The 22739-nt window shown below is 45.5% G+C and overlaps 1 protein-coding gene and 1 long non-coding RNA gene across 2 annotated transcripts; one reads left to right on the forward strand and one right to left on the reverse strand.

Moving 5' to 3' along the window:
- Window positions 1–2596: 2596 nt before the first annotated feature.
- On the reverse strand, window positions 2597–21879 carry kcnj5 (potassium inwardly rectifying channel subfamily J member 5). The gene is made up of 4 exons (XM_067245851.1): window positions 21782–21879; window positions 13790–13872; window positions 10730–11603; window positions 2597–2961 (listed from the first exon to the last, which is right to left on the reverse strand). Exons 2-4 carry the CDS (start codon window positions 13850–13852, stop codon window positions 2597–2599), a joined length of 1302 nt encoding a protein of 433 aa, XP_067101952.1. The 5' UTR covers window positions 13853–13872; window positions 21782–21879.
- LOC136951456 (uncharacterized) lies at window positions 12800–13975 on the forward strand. The gene is made up of 3 exons (XR_010877759.1): window positions 12800–12877; window positions 13493–13505; window positions 13777–13975. It is a non-coding gene; the product is annotated as an uncharacterized lncRNA (long non-coding RNA).
- Window positions 21880–22739: the final 860 nt, after the last annotated feature.

A 22739-nucleotide genomic window follows, 5' to 3' on the forward strand; every position in this document is an offset into this window, starting at 1 on the left:
AAAACAACAATTAGCATCATTACACATCTCCCAATCTGTTTAAGAAGCTGAATCATGAACATTGTTTAGTCGCTGGTTGCTAAGATGCTTTAGGTTAGACACAATTGTCACCCCAAACAACAATTGAATTATTTGCAGGGAAAAGGAGGACAAATCTTAAAACCTCGATTTTTGTTCTAAATTTGGCATTCCCTTCTACAGTACACTTTGACATTTTGTATGAGCACATTGATACGGAGATCAGTACAGACCGACCAATTACGTTTCTTGGCAGTCAACAGAGAAAAATTGTTACTCAATCTCAATGTGGACTGATATTACAGACAGCGGCCCTGCAAACAAATCTGTTAAATTTATCTCAGTGTTTTCACCAGCAGTAGGGACTGAGAGTTACCCCTTTGCCAGGAGCTATTCAGCAGGCAAGGCCATTCCACAGCAATTATAAATGGTTGCGTAAGTCTGTTTTTCATGATTCGTTGCACCTCTAATCCTGTTGTCAGGTAGCATGTGTAAAAGTCACAATTGTTTTACAGAACCTCAGGTAAACCTCAAAGAGCTATCAAGCACAAGTTAATGTCCTCCACTCCTAGTTGTGCTTGCTGTCAGTGAGGTGGACATGATCTTAAACACTTAGGACATTTAAGTCTGGCTTGATTAGGATGTTAATCCGGTCAATACTTTCGCACACACTCTCTCTCACACACACGCCCACAAAACGCACAATGAATACTTGTACAGCAACGAAAGCACGCAAACCAGTGTCCATACACACAGAATCCCTCCCAGAGAAACACGTGCACACAGCCGTACACAGTTATCTAGCAGAAACGTTGTTGTTTTGGCCATGTTAGGTTTATTCCCATGAGAACACAGAAAATAGATGTGATGCCAGGTGAGAGAGAGGCTGCTCCTCAAATAACAAAAATGCTTTAGAATAAGATAATGATGCTACAATGTCACAGATCAATTTTAAAAACATTCATAAATAAAGGTGATAAAAGGGGCGTTCAGTAAAAGTGTAAAAGGATTGAAGTTCAATTTATGTCTCAGTGAATGAGATTAGTTATTTTATCTATCTTGTTTTTTACAGTACTGTATATTTGTAAAAATCTCCCATTGCAGTTTGCATGCCTAAAAAATACCCTGTTATTTATTAATGCTTAAGGATGGGGAGGAAGGTTATTTAACATGCAAGCTTTGACACACACACACTAATGCACACATGCACACACACACACACACACAAAGACACACCCGCAGACACAAAGACACACAAAATCTCACCCCCCCTCTTTACACGCACACACACACTCCCTCACACACTTACTCATCCTCAAAATAACTGTTCAATGCGTCACAGGACAGGTGTGTGGAATGTCTAAACAGTAGTGACATGGATCATACAGTCTTGCAAGCAGGGGCCAAATAGCGGCAAGGGTGACTGCTGTGCCAAGAAAAATAAACATTTCATTGTTTGAATCATATGACTTGAGACAAAAAAAGAATACCAAGCAAAGGTGAAATACGAGGAACAGGAGGAATAAGATAAATATCACAGTGGGCAGGAAGGAGGAATTCACCTCTTTAAAGTGAACATCATCGATACCTGTCATTGTCTTTACTTATCTAAGCGACGGTGTTCTCAAATATGCATTAACCAGTAGGAGTGGGAAGCTGTGTTGGAGTCAACACTCTAGCAGAGCTTGTGCTTATTATGCACCATAAATATTCAAACGAGCTACTGTCTGTCTCCTCTGTGTCCAAAAAACTAAAAAACAGCGGTCAAATAGTGGAGACCCAGTTCTTGGAGAAGATATGTCACGCAAAACCATCAATTATGAGGGACAGTATAATTGTGACCATGATTTCGCAAATGAGCTTGATGGTCGCTGATGGTGAAGGACAGGGTTAGGTCTACTGTGTCTCGGGTTCTCTGCAGTCCCTTCCCGTCTACAGGTAAATGGGGGCAAAAGCACGGCCTAAATATTCCCTCAATTCCTGTTTCATACCCTGGAGCAGCAGAGAATGCTGATGGAGAAAGGTACTCACTCTTATCCATTTTCATGTTTGAAAGAAAGAACAAGGGTGGCTTATTAGCGATGGAATCAATATATAGGTCCAAATGAGCTGAATCGACGCACTCTAAAATGAGGCTACTCATTCATGGGAGCCTTGATTATTCTCTTGTGGCTAATTGTTTCAAAACGAGTTACAGTATAATATCACTTTATCTATTATATGGCAGATACTGTAAGTATGCGGTCAACTCTAAAAAGACAATCTGACCAATTTAGAGCATGTGTGTACATATTACTGTGTGTATGAGTGTCTACAAAACCAACCTATACATATAGATTGACACTAGAGTGGTATAGTATTGCATGAAGAAGGGGAGGAGGGTGTCTTTGATCTCCGAGCAACGCAATGGAAGAAGCTGGCCGCTGATTAAAACAAAGCGTCTTCTGCTTGGTTCAGTTCAGTTCAGCCCAGTTCAGTTTTTCTTTCTGGGTCAACGATGGCGGAAAGGGAGGTGGGACGCGGGGTGGGGGGGTGGGGGGGGGGGGGGGTGGGGGCGGCGGTCCAGGGGACGTCCGCGTCACGGCTGGTTCTCCAGAGCGGCGGCAGAGCCGTTTGTTTCCCCCCTCTCGCACCCGTCCCCCCCCACGCCGCCCTCCTTCTCTGCCTCTCTGGAGAGGGGCCCTGGGCCCGCCAGGGGGTCTGTGGTGGGGTAGGCCTTGGGCTCGGGCGTCAGCAGCGACAGCTGGGGCAGCAGTGGACCTTCCTTCAGCTTGGCAGCCATCTCCTTGGCGCTGCACGAGGGCGTGTTGGTCTCATAGATGTCGTGGAAGTTGTTGTAGTCCACCTCGTAGAAGCCCTTCTCCAGGGAGAGGACAGGGGTGAAGCGGTAACCCCACAAGACCTCCGTGTCCAGGTAGGAGCTCCGCGCCTGGCACGTCATCCCTGAGACACACACACACACGTATACACACACAGACACGCGCGAAAGATCACATACACACGCATGAAAAGAGAGAGAGAGATGGATAGGTGGAGGGAAAGAAACCGTGAATTATTCACAAACAAGGCTCAAGTCAATATATTGTAGGTCCAAGGTCCCAGGATCAGCACACAGTGGAAGCATCAGTAAGAATAAACTATGAGGGTCCAAGGTGCGATCACTCCTGGGTCATGAATATGGAACAATCTCCACCAAGCCTACAGCACATTAGCAGTCCCTGCTTCAAGGGGTTCAAACCATGACATCGATTGGAAATACTATACACTAACTTGAGCAGGCTATGTACTTTTACTGGACGAGACGACCAACACTGTAATTGATAACGTATAGTGTCCTTGCCGTGGAAGTAATTGATCTGGAAACTCCAGCTGCTGTGGTGCTGGAATGTATGTGTGTGTGTGTGTGTGTGTGTGTGTGTGTGTGTGTGTGTATGTGGATATGTGGATATATGTGTGGTGGGGGTTCTCTACATTACAAATGTTTTTGTAGTAAATCAATTAATACAATCTTTGTGTGTCTTGGGAATGTTGAAGACATATTCTCTGATTAATGACTAAATAAGAGCCTCTTATAGAGATTGCCTGATCTATACCTGTAAATACACCAGAGACATGCAAAGTCATTACTTTGGACATTTACTCCACTTTAGGACATATATGTGCCATTATTGTACACACGGCTTTCTTTGGTTGAGAAAGACAGTGATTAAAAATCACCCTTAATAACTGGAATACATATGAAATGTGTCTGGCAATTTGACCAAAAAACAAAAGTAACTTAATGCGATATCTCTACTATACTTAAGGAGTCAGGTTGCTGAGTGGTTAAGGAATGGGGCTAGTAATCAGAAGGTTGCTGGTTCAATTCCCGGCCATACATAATTAAGTTGTGTCCTTGGGCAAGGCACTTAACCCTACTTGCCTCGGGGGAATGTCCCTGTACTTACTGTAAGTCGCTCTGGATAAGAGCGTCTGCTAAATGACTAAATGTAAATGTACTTGCATTCAAATTTCTACATGAATATCATAAAACATCCTTTCATTTGAAGGATCAACACATCACAAACAAATGTCTGAAAGGGAAAGAATAAGAAGAATTATGTGAACATATGTTTGTGTGGGAGGTAATGTCACCCTACCCCCCCACCCCCCCGTCACACATGACCACACACACCCTCCCCTCTCCCTCCCCACTGATAGGCGAGAGTTTGCAATTCTGGAAGTGTCCTTTCTTGTTTCAGAGGATGCACACCTGAGTACATCATTACATGCATTCCATCGTTTACAAAGCAATGCAGCCGATGAGATGCTTACAGTTGTCAAAGCAGATCAATTGTTCAGGCGTCCATTGTGTGCATGAAGGTAATGAAAGCCTTCTTGCACATGACAAAAGATGCTGGAGGTCAACAAAAGAATATGTGTTTTTACGGCATGTTCAGATAACTCGAACAGTTACACAACGGATAACAGTGTAGGCATTTCCTGAATGTCTTAGGGAACATACCAGAGCCTATTCACTATGCACCCGCAAAAAAACATGGAAACAATTCACAAATAAATACTTTAGACAAAAGTGTACATGTATATTTACCATATATATACAATTTATAATGCTGTGGTCCTAGAACTGTCTACAAACATGCATTGTTATGGACTATTTTGGTCCAGAGAGAAAATTTGCTGAAAGCAGGAATGTATGCAGTACAGTAGCCTGCTTAAATTGTGTACATTTCTTATTTCAGGTGATGCATACCTAAGTACTTCATTATATGCATTTCATTGTTTACAACGCAATGCCACTGGTGAGATGCTCTGGGTTCCTGGAAGAGAACTGAACAACAGCAGTTATATTTCTACCATGAATAATTCACTGAAAGTGAACTAAATAGAGAAAGTGCTTTTTAGTTAAATGACCATGGCAACACTACTATGCTGGCACCATGAACACGGATGAGCTTTGATAACTTTGAGGTATTTCAAGAGTTTTAGATAGACAATGACTGGCTAGACAGTAATCAGCTGTAAAATTATTGTTAGTGCAATGTGTTGGCCAACAGTGACAATTCTACAAAAAAAATTTTTTGTAGAGCAAGTAAATTGTTCAGGCTTCTATTGTGTGCATGAAGGTAGTGAAAGCTAACTTGCAAGAAGCAAAACATGCAGGAAGTCAACAAGAGTTGTGCTTTTGTCGTTAGTTTTGGTCTTAGAGCTGTCTACAGCAGTGTCGCCCCCAAGAATATCTTGGGCTGTCACACCAAAATCAAAAGTCAAAACTATGACAATAGGAGAGTTAAGGAATCACATTCTGATATACTTTGGTTTCTTTCATTTAAATTAATACAATTTACAATTAATGTTACTAATTATCTGATGTGCAATAGACTAATACCATAAAACCTTTTAGTAAAAAATGAATTCCAGATGATATGTGACCCGGGAGGTGCCAGTGGGGGGCCAATATCAGGGTAGCCGCGGCCCCCACCTGGTCCCCCCTGGGCGGCGCCACTGGTTTACAACCATATGTTTTAACAGGACTGTCTCACACACAAGACGTTTTGATCTAAAATGGGATTAGATGAGTGCAGGAAAGCAGAACAGTAGCCCACTTAAATTGTGAACCTGCTAAACCAAACCTGAATTACAATCACCAGCTGAACAGGATGCAATTACCATGGAGTAAGAGATCGAGTAAGGGATCGTTGAGAAAGTAATCAACTGTAAAACATTTTTAAAAGCAATGTTTTGATGAAGGCAAACCTTCCAATACCAACAACTTTTGCTAGGTGCTATCATTACATGAGCAAATTCTGACATGGCCTTCCATCATTACTATGGTTACTGAGATAATAAAGAAATCAACTGAATGGTTGTGTGAAAAAGCAAGCCTTGTGCAGAGCTATGTTTGTGTCACTGCCAGTGGAGCAGTAGCATACATTATTTACATTTACATTTAGTCATTTAGCAGACGCTCTTATCCAAAGCGACTTACAGTAAGTACAGGGACATTCCCCCGAGGCATGTAGGGTGAAGTGCCTTGCCCAAGGACACAACGTCAGTTGGCATGACCTGGAATCGTACTTGCAACCTTCGGATTACTAGCCCGATTCCCTCACCGCTCAGCCAGCTGACTCCATTATCACCAGAAGACCTACAGTACTGAGGGAGGTAAGAAGCTATAGCCTGGGAGCTTCCTTCACATGGAGGAAAGCTTTAGTTAGTTGTCTTCTCTCACAGACTCATGGACAGATTATGCTCACATGGAAAAGAATGCTTGACTAGAGTGCTTCACTGGTTTACACATGGTATAGACACAGTTTGCTGGTAACCAGCCCATTCACTGGAATCATTAACCAGCATGTTTGTCTTAGACAAAGCCACTGCAGATGTACATCTCCCGAGTAATCAGCATCAAGTTAGCTAACTAGTCACCATAACTCACACACTTCTCTAAAATGGCAAGTGACAAACCTGTGGTCTTTTAGAGAGAAGCAAACAACACTACATGTCCCTCCCTCCCTCCCTCCCTCTCCCCTCCCTCCCTCCCTCCCTCCCTCCCTCCCTCCCTCCCTCCGTCCCTCCGTCCCTCTCCCCTCCCTCCCTCTCCCCTCCCTCCCTCCCTCTCCCCTCCCTCCGTCCCTCCCTCCCAGAGCCTGAAGAGACCAGTGTGGGAGTGCTGTGTCACCTCTTTGCATTCATTTAGCCTCTGTGGTGGCTGAGCAACACAAGCCCCCGCCTGCTGGCTGGCCTCTTAACTTTGAGAGCCAATGGAAAGAGTGCAACATTACTCTGTAATGACCAGCAGGCACCTCAAGGCCAAAGTTCTCCAGGCTATTTCCAGAGGGCCGTGAAGTCAGCTGTTGTCATGGAACACTAAAGGTCACCGACGTCGAGAGTAATGCACAAGGAACGCAGACGGAAAAACGAAAGGAAAAATAAAAGATTTACCATAACATTTACCTCTCCTAACCCAAGCGTTCCAGTGCTCATTTTTCCATTTTCAACTTTTCCATGTCCCAGATGTGGTCACGCCAGTGTTTCTGTCATTCCGAAACACTGAATGACATGAAGCTCACTTTTCACACATTTATTTGGTGGCACTACTTGTAACATGTTGCTGAAATCCACACCAGGTATTCTGCAATTAATCTATGAGAAAACATTATTGCACATATTAAATGAAATTAGGTAACATTGTTGGGAAAAATACTATCACTATAAGTTCAGAGGAATATACATTAATTGCCTTACAAGTAGCTTGATGCTTTGGATATATGATTAAGAACTTGGAAAAAAAGACCATTTAAGATTTCTTTTTCTCAGACCACAGGCCATTAACTTGAAAATTATACTAACTCCAACCTACACCTCTCTATCTTCTTTTGTCACATTTCCAGTTCATGCAGGACACGAGACATGCAGCATGTTTCAACCTCAGCAGATGACAAGTTTGACTCTTGTCAATAACAGTCTCCTTATGCTATCAGATGCTTGCTGCAAGATCATAAATGTCCGCACTGCAAGATCTTTACAAGCAAATGTGTGCAATTTCACAAGGTTTGATGTAGATAACACATTCTGCTAAAGTTGCTGTTTGGAATGGGTCCTGGGCTCAGCTAAACAGAATGAGACCACACACCCTTCCCTCCAACCATGCATATAATTCTCCTATTAATCTTAAAATCATTATAGTTTTGCGGAGGGGACATTACCTACAAGCTCAGCAGTTCAGAACTGCAAGATATGTTTGTCCTCTAATTTGATGTAAAATGTACACTTACTGGCTAGACAAAACAAATTGTTTATTAAGGTTTCTCCAAAAAATTATTGGGGGCTTGCCTTTTGCAGCATGGGAATACTCTTGATTGTTAGTGACTTTATTCTAACATAATGGTTGTTACCTGGGAGTGATGCATCTAGGATAAGCCATCATTTTACGAGTAGGAGGTGCCTAGTTTTGAATTAAACTAAAAGGATTTAGTGAGTAGTCACCAAAGCCTCCTACATTATTGGTTCAGACCTTCCATCAGTCCTCTCCTTGTATGCTGAGCGTAGCTTAAATCGTGCAAAGAACATAATCAGAGACTCCTCCCATCCAAGCCATGACTTTTTTGAACTTCTGCCTTCTGGAAGACGCTACAGATCTATGCGAGCTGGAACGACACGCCTCAGCAACAGCTTCTTCCCCTCTGCTATCAGACTCCTGAACTCCCAAAGCTGACCTGGACTTTTTCTATTTAAATTTTTTTCCTATCCCCATCTCCCCCTCCTCACTGGACTGAGCTACCTATGACAAAAGAATACCACCAACATTGTTGTGTGGCAATAAAGTTTGTATCTATCTATCTATCTATCTATCTTTAGAAAAGACTACATTTTCTATAATCCTTAATCCTTAAATCAATCACACAAAGATTCACAGTTTTATCAACATGTCAAATATAGGACTTGTTGGTAATTCACGCAAAGAATGTAAAATCAATGTCATTAGCTGAGGTTGGCAGTATTTGCTCCACTGTACTATAGTTTCCCTATCTCGCAGAGGAACAACATTTAATGGAAACAGGTTGGACACTGCAACTCCCAAGTGGGAAGAAGTCGCCTGGTTGATTCCTTTGAGAAAACCACCTGATTAGATCTGTAAGTCTCGGCAGTATAATGACACTGGATGAGGAAGTGTATGTGTGTGGAGGGTCGAACAAGCTCTACGTTCAGTGATTGCAGAGATGACATCAGCCCAGCGTGCTATAGTCTTGCTGGTCAAGTGGAAGGCAATGTGATTTAATGCCTGAGTCAAACGTTTGCCGTGTGAGTGTGTGTGTGTGTGTGGGGGGGGGGGGGGGGAGTCTACTACTGGTGCCCTGAGAAAAGAAAATTAATAAATAAAAATTCATAAAAGAAGTAGAGCAGAAACGTTCAGATGCATGAAAAGCCATGTCAGATCAAATTAGAGCTCGATGATTCCTGTCTTGTAAAAGCCAACGAGGGAAGAAACGTGGAACCCTCTTTATGGTATGTTTGTTTTATATTCATATTCATGAAGTCTGAAATATGATGATGTCCAATGAAGTAACAAAAGTGATATGTATAATGCATTGTATTTAGATGAGCCCATTATAATCTGCCCTTGAACAAAAGGCCAGCAAAGATGCTGTTGGAGCATATTTACCTGAGCAAGCCAATACCCCACAGGAAACATATTACAGAAGCAAATAAGCAATTAGCTTCAGAGCACACCGTTGTAAGGGTGTCTTTATTGTCTGTGTGCCATGGTGATAAACAAGTAGATTTTCCCAATCAATATTCTGTACAATGCTTTCCAGGGCTAACCCAGCACTTGCTTGGGGGCTCACATAGACGATCAATCCCAAACTTGGACGCAAAAGAGTGCTTGGTTCCTTGCTTTCTTTTTTTTTGCCTAAATGTCAATTGAAACCGTTCAATATCCTGTTTGGGCTTAATTACAGGCATGGAAAAGTAAGTGTTCGTGCGTGTTTTTCTCCTCGCAACTTTCCAAAGAAAGTACTGTTGTTAAATCTGCCATTATCACCAGCCTGAAACCTCTAATGTGGTTTTTAGATAGAGTAGGGCAATACATCTTTCCTTGTAAATCATGTGTTCCAAGTACAAAGTATAGAGCAACCCTTTACATTAAGGTACATAAACACTATGTACATTAACTACCATGTAACTACATAGAGGGTGTTCCTTTTCTGTTTGTCCACTTTTTGGTCCACTATATGAGGACTGAGCTTGGTCCGTTTGAAAAGGACCATATGTTACAACACCCAGAGTCACTTGGAGTAATTGCTACATTGGGTTGCTATGTTATAAATTAGTGTTAGTGAGGAGGCACTGTATGGGGGAGGGGTGTCAGTAAGCAGATGGTGTAAAGGAGCAGTTGACAGTTGTGAAACCAAAGCCCATCTTCCCCACACCAAGTTTCATGGCAGTTCCTATGTAACTAAAATGTTGTTACTGTACTGGAAGTATTACTGTGTGGTTATTGCAAGGTAGTTAATGAAACCTTATCGCAAAGCATTGCCAAGGACAGAGTGGCTTTTTGCTCTTGTCCACCATTCCAAATCCTGATCTCGCCAACCATAATCACGATACTCAGAGCTTCATCCAAACCCTAACCACGGACAAGCAGCAAATACAGAAAGACGTGCTGTGGAATGCATATACATCTAGTGGGCAACTCCAAAATCTGATCGATAAATGCCCTAATGCATTACTCAAGTGCCAGAGCATGCAATAGAAAACCTCAAGAATGATACATGTTGCCAAAACAAAGGCCAGCGTGGGTAGAAATAACACCTCCAGTTGGAACCGTTTGAAAGAGTCTGCCCCTGATGCACCTGAAGAGGAAATATGGGCTGCAGTATGGACAGGGCACATTCTTCTAACTGTTGCAACCCTCTATGCAGAGTAGACATCAATAGGACGATAACTAGACTTCGTTCTTTGTCAAACAAACACACCTGTTAAACATGATGAAGTTCAACTCCAGCTACGTTTCATAAAGACAAATGGTCATTTGATGATAGTCATTCAGTCAGTATAGTCAAGTACCATTTCACCCAGCTGACATTGTATAAGGAGCCTCTGGATGGTTCAGTCAACAACACCACTGTTTTGTTAGTGTAAATGAACATTGACACGGTCCTAATGAGGAGGTCATGATGTCAGAAGGGACGGTCACGTACTGTACCTGTAGCTTCCACCATCCCCTCCAGGATGACCACGATCTCAAACTCCTCCTTCTCGATCTGCGCCTGCGACATCTCCCAGAAGGGGCTCTTCTCGTTGATCTCGTGGGAGATGATGAGAGGCGACACCAGGAAGAGCCGGTCGTCGCCGGTGTCGAAGCCGATGTTGATGTCCGTCTGGTTGAGCGGGATGAACTCGCCCTCCTTGGTCTGTTGCGAGCGAATCAGCTTGGCTCGGATCGACGCCTCCACGATGTGCGAGTTCCTCAGGTCCCCCACGCGGAACATCAGGCACATCTTGCTGTCCCGCACCGAGATCACCGCCTTGTGGGAGAACATGAGCGTCTCGGCGCGGTTCTTGGGCTGCGAGATCTTGACGAACATGCAGCCCACCATCATGGCGTTGACGATGGAGCCCAGGATTGCCTGGATGAGGAGCAGGATGATGCCCTCGGGACACTTCTCCGTGATGACGCGGTAGCCGTAGCCGATGGTGGTCTCCGTCTCGATGGAGAAGAGGAACGCCGACACGAAGCTGTTGAGGTTCTCCACGCAGGGCGTCCAGCCCTCCTCGTCGGCATGGAACAGGTCCCCTCGGATGAGGGCTATGAGCCACCAGAGCAGGCCGAAGAACAGCCAGTTGACCACGTAGACCAGGGTGAAGATGAACAGGCTGAGACGCCAGCGGAGGTCCACCAGCGTGGTGAACAAGTCGCTCAGGTAGCGGTAGGTCTCCTGCACGTTGCCGTGGTGCACGTTGCACTTGCCGTCCTTCTGGACGTAGCGCTGTCGCGGCTTCTTGACGGGGTCGGAGATCAGGTGGGTGCGCTCGGTGGAGATCTGCGCCTCGCGAAGGTGCTTGGGGAGCTTCTTCACCTGGGGGGTGCAGAGAGAGGTGAAGGAAGACACAGACACGAGAGAGAGAGAGAGAGAGAGAGAGAGAGAGAGAGAGAGAGAGAGAGAGAGAGAGAGAGAGAGAGAGAGAGAGAGAGAAACACAGAATGAGAAGATAAGCTCTTCCATTCCTCCTATTTCCTCCATGATTTCTTCCCCCGACTAGAGAGTCAATGTATTATCTTGCTGGGACAACATCTCACAACCTTTTAGGTAATTGCATTCAACCTCAAGCACCTTCAACTGCCACCCTTTATGACCATAAATAAAACAGGTCAACTGTCATTTCCCAGTCCGCTGTTTGGTGAGGGCTGCTTCACAATGCTAGGGCTAAATGAAATGAAGTGCCCTGAAAGAGCTACCACACTGCTCCTTCGCCATTGTGAGCATGACTCTGGAACACAGAGCACACAGAGACTATGTAAGTGAGAGAGAAAAAGAGAAAAAGTAAAAAAGAGAGAGAGACAGAGAGAGAGAGAGAGAGAGAGAGAGAGAGAGAGAGAGAGAGAGAGAGAGAGAGAGAGAGAGAGAGAGAGAGAGAGAGAAGGGAGGGGGGGTGAGAGGACACAAGGGCACAAGGGTCTTCTTTGTAGTTGGCCCTGCTCCAGCCAAGCGATCTGGCTCCACAGCTGTGGCCCCCAGCACTGCCTCCCTCAACCCCAATGGGACACTGACAGGCCTGGATAGGAACAGGAACACTCCCTCACCCCCTTTCAACACCACCTCCCATACACAAGCACACACACGTCCACAAATACTCTGAATATATGAATGCCCTGTGTCACACACACATTCACACACACACACACACACACACACACACACACACACACACACACACACACACACACACACACACACACACACACACACACACACACACACACACACACACACACATTCACACACACACACACATTCACACGCTCACACACTCTGCTTCCTGGCTCGCCCTCCACAAGGGGCCAAGGGCACATTGGCACCACAATTGGCTCTTGCTGTACCGATCGGAGCCACTCGGCTCAGTTGTTAATTGAAACGTGGGTTAGCCTTGAGCAGGCGACACAACTCCCGTGCCCTTGAAATCTCAGGGAGCTAATCGGACACCTGGGCCCAGCCTTCCCCCGGTCGCGCTACTGAAGCTTAGCTACAGCCCAATCGGACACTTCATTGTATGTGCACTGCAGCCTTTTCCATTCTCAAGGACTTTCACACTCACTCTCGTTGTTCACTTTCACTCGTTCACAAGGCATCGGGTAAGCTCTGGAGAACTTTACTGATCTGAATGGGAAACTATCTATAGAAAATCTATAGATGGTAATCTATAGAAGTATCTTAAATGTGACTGTACTTGAAATTCAACCTGTATGTTGTCGATGGCTCTGCATGTGTCATTTGAGCCTGTCTGGATGTTTTGATTACCAGCTACAGAAAGTGATAATAAGAGATTTGACAGTGACATTTGGAAAGACAATACTTGTTAACTAATACAACAATTACATGCAAAGGGACAATGACATATGCTCTTTAAAATATGATATTTCTGCTATCTCAAGCCCCAATAAACCCATTTATTTCCATATGCAGGTTTTTAAGAGGAAGTTGATAGTATGAAAAATGACGCTGTCAAATTAAGCAACGCAACAGCTAGTCTCTGGTCTTTGCTCCTATTCGATGGCGTTCCCTAATGCAGAAACTAACCAGATACTGCTGTATGGTGGTAATACCCAATTGGCTAGTGTGACAACACTTAGTCAGGAAGAACCAATCCAATTGGTTCCCAAATTCAAGATAAAGATCCACAGTTATTGGTGTTAAATATGCCTCCATGTCTAAGTTCTTTATAAAACCCTCTCTCTGTGCTTTCTCAGGCTCCTGGAAGAAGTAAGATGAAGCTATCTCAGCACACACGTGATTATCGCACCCACTCCCATTGTTTGGTTCAATCTTCTCTTCAGACTTTCCTCCTCATTCACTCTCCAGCGAACACCATCACTCACGATCCTCCTCACGCCATCCCATTTCTCTCTGTGTACTCCTCTCTCCCCTTTGTCTCTCAGGACTTCTAGAAATTTCTGAGAGCCTCTCTATAACTGCTTATGCTTTTTTGCACTTCGCTTTTTCTTCACTTTTTGTACTCCCTCTTTGTTGGAAGCCATCTTGTGTACCTGCCCAGGTGTGACTCCTATCTCCATGTCGTGGTCCATGTGGACTCGGGATTCTCCTGCCATCCTCAGCTGGAGCTCAACACCTGGATGGAGAGAAAGGAGGACGATGAGACCACAACGTTTGCATCATTAATTCATTTAAACAACTTTAGTAAATCTGTCTAAATTAAGACAATGTCATTTTAACGATGGTGTGTCAATTGTGGAAGTTCCAATTCTGCGTGATCCATTATCCCATTATCCTATTTAAAAAAGAATGAGTTCAAAGACAGATGGAAGAGGAATTATTTCGCCAACCCCCAAAATGAATTGTTTTCATTACATCAACAATCCAATGCCGGTGAGCACTTCTAATAAAACTCATCAGTCTTAAGGTACCTATACTGGTGTAACTACTAAAATGTCTGCATCTGTCAAGTTCCCTCGTAGCGACAGGTTGGAACCCAAAAGCACAAGAAAACAGACGAACTGCGAGGAGAGTTTTGTTTTACTAATCAATCAGGCAACTTCAAAATCAGTCAAACATGCATATCCTACAAGGGACAGGGGATTCAAAAACAGCCCAGTCTGGAAAAAAACTGCAAAGAAGAGTGCAAGAAAACGTAACGGGAGTTAAGAGAAAGTAGAAAAGCGTAGAAAAGGAGGACAGGTATACATGCGAGGACAGGTATACCTCCATCAAAGTACAGATTTACACAGCAAAAACACCCTCAGACCATCAGTGGGACGAACACTGAGTTGACATGGAGTAAGTGTTTGTTGTCTGTGTGTAGTCTTATTGTTAATCTGTACAATGACAAAGTATCTTCTGTCAGGCCTAGCTGCCTTTGTCATTCCCCTGAGAGGGCAGATCAGTGCCAGTTGCTTGGATCCCGCACCAACTCAACTGTACAGAATCCTAATGCTGTGTAGACAATCTGACCACATCACGGGTCACTGGAACAGTTACTGGCTATTCAACATCTGTTCAAAGTCTTGATGCCTCAAGTGTAAAGTTAAAAGCTGAATCCAATTATAACTTCAAGTTGTCATCAGTGGTGTTCTGGGTTGGTTGGTTCGTGAAAGGTAATTTAATCTGATTCACTGTCAATCAAAAACAAATGTTTTGTGTAATGTCATTTCTTTGTTGTGATTTTAGCTCTGCTGGTGTAATTCAGTGAAGTAGTGACATTTCATACTATCTGTGATCTGATTGGAGAGCAAGTGCAGCTCTGCGAAGCTGGGTTTGTGTTGAAAATGATATTTTTAAACATCAGTTATATAAGGCTCAAACCGGCAGAGGAAAAAAATTGAGAGGAAAAAAACGTTCAATGATTTTTTTGCAGTGACGTGGGATTTAATAATCAGTACGTCGACACTGCAGTTCATAGGAGGAGGAGAGAGATTGTGTACAGTAGATGGAGCCTAATTATAGCCATTTCAGTTGTACCTGTTCAGTTACATAAGGGCAATCAAACGTTAAGGTCTCTTTACTAACGTTTTGAAAATCAAAAGCAAGAAATCATGAAACGTTTTTTCCAAATAACCACCAACTTTCTCTTGCCCAATTTCTCTAATCATGTTTGATTAGTCTTGCCTGCCACCCTGCTGAGTTATGGTCACTGAGACATCACAGCTAGGAAATGCAAACTGGGGCTGGGACAAGTGCAAGAGACTGCGTCACACAAGCCACATCCACACAGGAATACAGTATTGACACGGACGAGTCCTGAGCAAAGGGCAGAGAGACGTGACGGGCATCTAAGAAACACTGACACCGGCAGGGAGGAGAGAGGACCCACGCACAAAGCTTGAGGGGAAATGAAAAGCTGGCTGAATCCGTTATGGTGTCGCGGTTCTTGCTTTGCAAATCGGTTACCATGCATAAAACATAGCTGGTGGGGACGAAAGACCAAAGTGGGGCCAACTAAATACCTGTGTGTGCGCGTGTGTGTGGCTATTCTCCACAGAACTGATTGCTGTTGCCTCTGTACTCCAAAAGCCGGCCAAATAAGAAGTGTGAACACTGTTTCCGTCCACCGGGTGTTTTATCTTGTCCCTTTAAGAGGGTAACAAGCGTTTATCTTGTTACCGGGAGAGAGTGACAGGATGCTTTGGTTGAATTGTGTTTCGACTCTGATAGCACGGGGACTCATCCGTCGTGTTTAGAGCCAGGAGGACCGTGGCGTCCAAGGAAACCTGTTCCCCTCAGGAGATAGGCTACTCTGTCTCCTCGTGTCTGCTGACACAACACAAACACGCTATAGGTTGCGGCGCTGTGTGGCACAACATGAGTTGGGGTTATTGTCAAAGTAGTGTTGTTACCTGAGGTTCTCATGGAGCAGCTCTTTCATACAAGAAGTAGAGGGATGTCCTTGTATGGACAGTGCTTTCCCAAAGACGCTGGTGACGATCAGGCAACTAAAGAAGTGGAGAGCTTCATTGCTACACTTCCCTATGCCAGAATAACTATGACACACCATATTTTGCTCGTTTAACTTATTTAATTTTTTACATCATTATTAAAGATAATAAAACAAGATATATACATATTCTATGACATGTATTCTATGAAGTACCACGGGACAGGGAGCAGACACTTTTCTAGCTGTCAGTCTTTCAGGGTGTGTTGGTTTTGTGAATGGAGCTCTGTTGCTCTTTAAGGGGCTGTGATGCATGCTGCCAAGAAATATGGGATGCAGAAAACACCAGTGAGAAAGCGCCGCCTCGGCACAAACTCTTTGGTTTACAACCCAAAATGGACTATTAGTGTGCGCTCACCCATACATTTTGAGGTCAGAACTTGCAGTTTTGCTGTGAAAAATGCGATTTTGAGGTGTCATCAATACAAACTGTACAGTTCTTGCACAGTGGACAGGAAGAGTAAGAGGGAGAGAGAAGAGAGAGAGATAAGAGAGAAAAGAAAAAGAGGAGAGAGCTTAACAAAAGGACAGGCGACCTGCTATGTGGGAATAAATAACAATAGATATCAGCCTATGGTGGACTCATCATTCCAATAACGTTAATGTCTCACTAGGCTAGCTTGAGGGAGGCTTATACAGAACATTCTCTCTCTCTGTTCTTGTTCCCTCAATTCAGACCATGTAGATCCCAGGTGAGGGCCTCCCATGGCTTTGTGTGAGTCCCGGGGGTTGAAACGGGTGGCCCACAGAGTGCTAGCTCTCCCTAACTTATCTCCACTTACTTATGACACTTTGAGGTCTGTCGGGGCCAATGACTAAAAACGTCCCCCGAAGCTTGCAGATGTCAGCCAGCCTGGCTCCAGGCCCAGACTCTCAACCCCTACGCCCCCCCCCCCCCACCTCTCCCCACCCTCCCCACCGTCCCCTGACAGACGAGCCTTGCGCTGTGTGCACAGCCCGGCCCCTCCCTTCCACCCACGGTTTCACCTTCTCCCAGGGCCGCACGGCCGCGCTGGGAGACTCGCCTCACCTCCACGCCGAGGAGACGATTAGCCTAATGAAAGGACGACCCATCCGTCTCCTTTACCCCCCCCCCCCCCCCCCCCCCGTCCCCGAGCCAAGAATAGCTTGCGCGCCGAGTTGAGATGCTCGCCCGTTTCCTTGCCCGTCCCGTTGAGCTACTGCAGCGCCAAGGTGATGTGTGTGTCTGTAAGTGATGCCCCTGCCTTGCCAGGGACCGTTGAGTGGGTGGTGCTGGATGAGGTGTGATCCTGCGACACCCTGACACCAAACAACACCAAACGACACCCACTCGACCAAACCAGGGGGGGGGGTTGCTGTTGCTGAATAAAGCTTCCAGGTGGTGGAAAGAAAGGGATGAGGGGAGAGGGATTGATGGATGGAAAGAGGGAGTTACGGGAGAGGGGGGGGAGGGGGGGGTGGTTAAGGAAAGGATGCTCTCTTCCAAACCTCCCCTCCCCCACTCCCCTAATTTTTATCGGGACGCTTGACAGCCTCATATCCAGATTTACAGTCCCGAGTTCGATTCCCGTTGCTTCCTCTCTCTCCGTCTCTGTCACTCTCGCTTTTTCTCTCCCTGCTCCCCTCCAGCAGGAGTGACGGATGGAAAGGGAAGGGGGGCGGGGGGGACGCACAGAGGAGGGGATGCATGGCGCATGCAAGAAGAGCCAAAGGTCAAACGATCCTAATTGCCATTCCTGATGCACCTCCGCTCCAGTCTCTGCTCCGGCTCCCCTTTGAGGGACGACTCCTCTATTAGAAAATCCATGGTGTCGCTCGATAGGTCCTGGCATTTTATATTAAACGTGTGTGTCTCTTCCCCGTCCAAATGGGATGTGACTGAGAGAAGCCTCTTTCCCCTGGGTGTTGGCTGCTGACACTCAATGGACGCTTATGTAAAGGACTAAATCCTCGATTAGATGTCGAGAACTCATTTACATGTTCACTTACCTCACCTTAATGGCAGGGCAACAGGGATAATCACGATACTCACAGCTACGCTACACATTCTGTGCGCAGTAAGAGGTAGATGGATTGGACTAACATGCTAAAAAGGTTGACATATTGTATGTGTAATTTGTTTCGGGGGGCTTTTAAAAAGCGGTGAAGTACGTACATACATTGAGACGATCATGTCGGCAATGTCCGGTAGGATCCGCATCACGTCTTCTCAGAGTGCGGGAAGACAGAACGGTCTGACACTCATGGAGAACGCAGGTTCGCTGAGGCTCTGGTGTCCTGATATTTACGTACGGTGTGTGTGTGGGTGTGTGTTTGTGTGTATGTGTTTGTGGTGGAAGTGGACGGGGAGGACCAGGGGATGGGGAGGGGGGCAGTTTTTTCCAGAGGACAAAAAGGTTGTCCCTGCAGTTCCGAGAGCAAATCGCCTCTGTCTACAACCGTCTCCTTAATGTGTTGACGGAGGGACGTGTAGAGCACGGTGTAAGGCCTTCATGTATCAGCTTAATATGTGACAGCACAGAGTGAAATACGCTCCAGCAGTGGGGCGAGGCAATGGCCGTGGACTGGCCAGTTGCACTGGGCATTAAATCTGCTCCATAAAGGAGATGGCACTTTTAAATACAGCCAAAAGAGGCCTTGGAGCCGTGATGGCCTCAGATTTATGAGGGAGTAAATTGAATCATTTTCCTTGGGAGCTGACAAGATACTTTAAAATGTATTCAGCTTCTGTTTAATTTGGCAAGGCTTGGGGAGTGTGTGAGAACGTCTCGCTGAAGGGCCACTGTTACATATACTGTTAATTATAACATTGGTAAAACAATATAATGGTACATTAAGCAAACTGGTGCAATCCACAACTGGGTTCCATTGATTGATTTGATCATTATAGTAAGCAGAGGTCATGTGATCAGGAAGTTAAAGCCTGCAAAGCACCTTACAAAAACCTGAAGATCTGACCGATGAAGTTCAAGAAACGTTCTCATCGATCGAACAAAGCATTGGATCATACTCTGAAAGGAATCCTTGCACAGAGTCTGAGGAGGAGAAGCCATTGCTGCAGTCAGATTCCAATAAAGGACAGACCAACAAGCCAACAAAAACCATGGTGTAGATTTAGCTCTATGCTAATGCTAACTATAGTACATGTAAATATACGATGCAGCCTGCCTGGTACTGTAACAGGCCTGTGGTTTATAAGTTAGCCTCCTGCTAGCCCACTGTAGCTAAATCACGTAACCATGATGTAAGTAAAGCTTTTGACATGCAAATTTGAAGTAAATTATTTTAGTAATTCAACCCAAGTGTGCGTACAGTAAAGTCATATCAATATGTGTAAACACACACTCACACTCGTCTTTTTTTGGCAGTTTCTTTCTTTCACAACCTAAAACCAGATAGATTTGGTTTTGTCTGTCAACTGTTGTTTCTTTTTCCTGTGTACGATAAAAAAATAAAATAAAGTATATATGTATAAGAGAGATTTGATCTCTTTGGTACCCTTTGTCTGCCTGGCACCCCAAACCATTAGATCACACATACACATTTTCCAGGGCACATCATAAAAATAAGTCTTCACGCTCGGATAAGCTCTTGACACAAATGCACTTCTGCAACAGAAGCCGCTTTTAAACCGTCCCCACCCCAGAGACCGTATCTTGCCTAAATAAACACCCTCAATTAATAATTCACACTTTAATCTCATTTCACTGGCTCCTTAGATTTCCACTGAACAACGCATATGAATGTATGTGCTTGTGTACATGTTGAGGTTAGCGACAGTTTGCCTCTGAATGGAGTTGCAGTCCATCGGATGCAGTTTAGAAGGTCAACAAGCCATCCATCAAAAGCAATTACACCCCTGCAACTCACAACCTCCCTTTATGCACATGTACACACATCTATTGAAAGGCAGGCAGTGCTTCAACCTAGTTATGATAGGGTCATGACCATTAAAGTGATACGCATGCCAGAGATAGTTTAGCAAGGCAGTCAACTCGGCTGAGATTCATTTAATCAGACCAAGGAGATGGTTCAGTAATCTGCATGCCGTTATTTGCAGCAATTCAACAGCACGGTACATTGAGTCAGAATCTTCACCTACTCTAGTATACATATATAATATATACATGTATTATTCAACACACAGACACCCACTTGTCATTTTGGACGGTTTCACAACATTCACCGATTAAGGGGAGAGGAAAATAGTTTTGGGACTGACTGTATGAACAACATCTGCATGCTGCTATACTCTATAGACTAAAACACACCTAGTTTTTCACTACAGCAATCTATGGTTCATCCTGTTCTGCGTCAATCGGTTTCTATAGATTCACCTTGTAAGTTATTCCTACACACTGCTCAAGGGAAAACCTAAGCCAAAAATATTGCTCACATACATCCTACATGGGTATTGAACAATGCTGTATTTTCTCAGCGTTCCCCGGTGAGAACGGCGGGAACACCTCGGGGAGGAAAACATGCTTGCGGTGACCATAAACCCGGTTGTCATCAAAGTTTTACGCCGACAACTCTCAAGATGTTTTTCTGCAGAGTGCCCTTATTGCCTGACAGCCCTGAGACAGCAGACAATGGTGCACTGCATCCTCAACCAAGCGCCTCTAATCCTCAACCTGGGCCGAGCTGAGCATTTTTGAGCAATCAATACAAACGATTTTCTCTCAATGCTTTGGTATAGTCTCCAATATAACAGCAGGAAAGCAAGGGAAACAGAAGTGCTTCCTCGCTCTTAGTTTATCTCTCTGTCTGTCTCTTTGTTTATCTCTCTCTCTTTCTCTTGTTGTCGCTTTCTTTGTTTTTGCTTTTCCGTTGAATTTGTGGAAGCAAAATCACACTGTGCTGTCTCTATTAATACACGGTAACCCCCCCACCCCCACACACACACAGGCACTTTGCTTGCCTCTATGCTCGTAAAACTCCTGCGCATTGCGAGGAGAACTAAAACATCCTCTTGCTTTCACGGACACGTAAACATACACACACACTCACACACACACGGTGGGGCACAGAAAGGCAAGCAAAGAAGCTGTGCTGACAGAGCTTTCCTAGCTTGCGTCCGAAAACCCCATCGCTTTTTGATGACCTATCCTTCGGCGCCACGGCAAACAGATGCATTGGTGATCTATCGGGGTCGTATCTGAAGTGATATGAGGACAGGCTACTGCGGTCGACCAGGATGGGACAGAGGTCGAGGCTGAAGGGGGAATCCAGGCAATCTCCGCCACAGCGCAGGCAAAGGCAGGCGCGCACATACACACAAACACGCGCGCACACACTCACACTCTCCATCTCTCTCAGAGCATTAGACCATAGGTTCCGGTCTTTCCACACGCACATTTAGATCTGAGAAATGCTAATAGAGAGTTTGCACTGCTGTCATGAATTAGAGCAGGTAGCGGCGGAACGCGCTGAACGGCAAATCAGAAAGGACCGCAATCGAGGAGGAGAGCGGCGTGTCGGAGCACACGTCGGCTGGGGTCTACTCCAGTGTCCCCTTTTCCGCTCCATCACTCCCACCATCACTCTCTTTGCGTTCGTCTCCCGCGCCCGCCCCCCCCCCCCCCCTTCTGTGGTGCAGGGAGCTTACCTTCAGGTCGCCACAGGAGGAGCAATCAGCCTCCCGTCCAGGCATCTCACAACTGGCACGTTGATCAGGTCTCCACAGTAGGTTTGCCGGCTTGGTTTCGAAAGCAAGCAGCCTTCCTGCCGCCCAGCGCTTCTCTCCTCCTAACTGCTCCCTACTCCTGGGCGAGAGTGGCGCGCGCGTGTGTGCGAATGCGAGAGAGAGAGTCTCTCTGTGTGTGCATCCTCCCTCGACTGCCGCCCCCCCCCTCATCCCCTCACCCCTCCCCCCTCAGCCTCCTTTAGCTCTTCTCACTTCCACGCAGAGCTCTCGTCTCTCAGGATTTGTCCTTTGTGTGTGCGTGCGGGTGTGTGTGCGTGCGCCGCGCGGGTGTGCGTGCGTGCAGTAAGCATATATATGTGTGCGCCTAGCACATGGCTCACCACACTCCGTAGGCACAGAGGAACGAGCTTGGAAGAGAAAAGTACAACAAAAGAGAGATAGATAAAGCGAGAAAGAGAGAGAGTCGGGGGGTGGCGGAGACACAGTGGAGGGAAGTGCTGTATAATCAATTGCTCTAAAACCGCGGTTGAAGAAAAGGCCCAGAGGGTTTCAAAGAGGGAGAGGTAGAGAGATGGAGAGAGACATAAAGGCAGGGGGTTATAAAAGGGGAGAGGGATGAGGAGACTTAATCGGATGGGAGAGAAAGAGCGGGGTGCAGGTGCAGTGAGAGGGAAGAGGAGTGAGGAGGAGGAAGGCTTGGACCTGGGTTTTCCTGCGCAAGGTCATTAGAGCGATCAGCACAGCTCTCCAGCAAAGCCCCCGGAAGGGATGAAGGCTTGAGAGAGTCGATGAGAGAGGTAGAGGAGGACGAAGAGTGGAAAGAGGAGCAAGGAAAAAAAGAGGGAGAATACTAAAGAACGACAACCGAAGAGGGTAAGAGAGACACACAGAGAGAGAGATGGACAAACACGGAAGGAGA

This window comes from Osmerus mordax, chromosome 11, assembly GCF_038355195.1.
Source record: "Osmerus mordax isolate fOsmMor3 chromosome 11, fOsmMor3.pri, whole genome shotgun sequence".
Lineage (NCBI taxonomy): Eukaryota > Metazoa > Chordata > Actinopteri > Osmeriformes > Osmeridae > Osmerus > Osmerus mordax.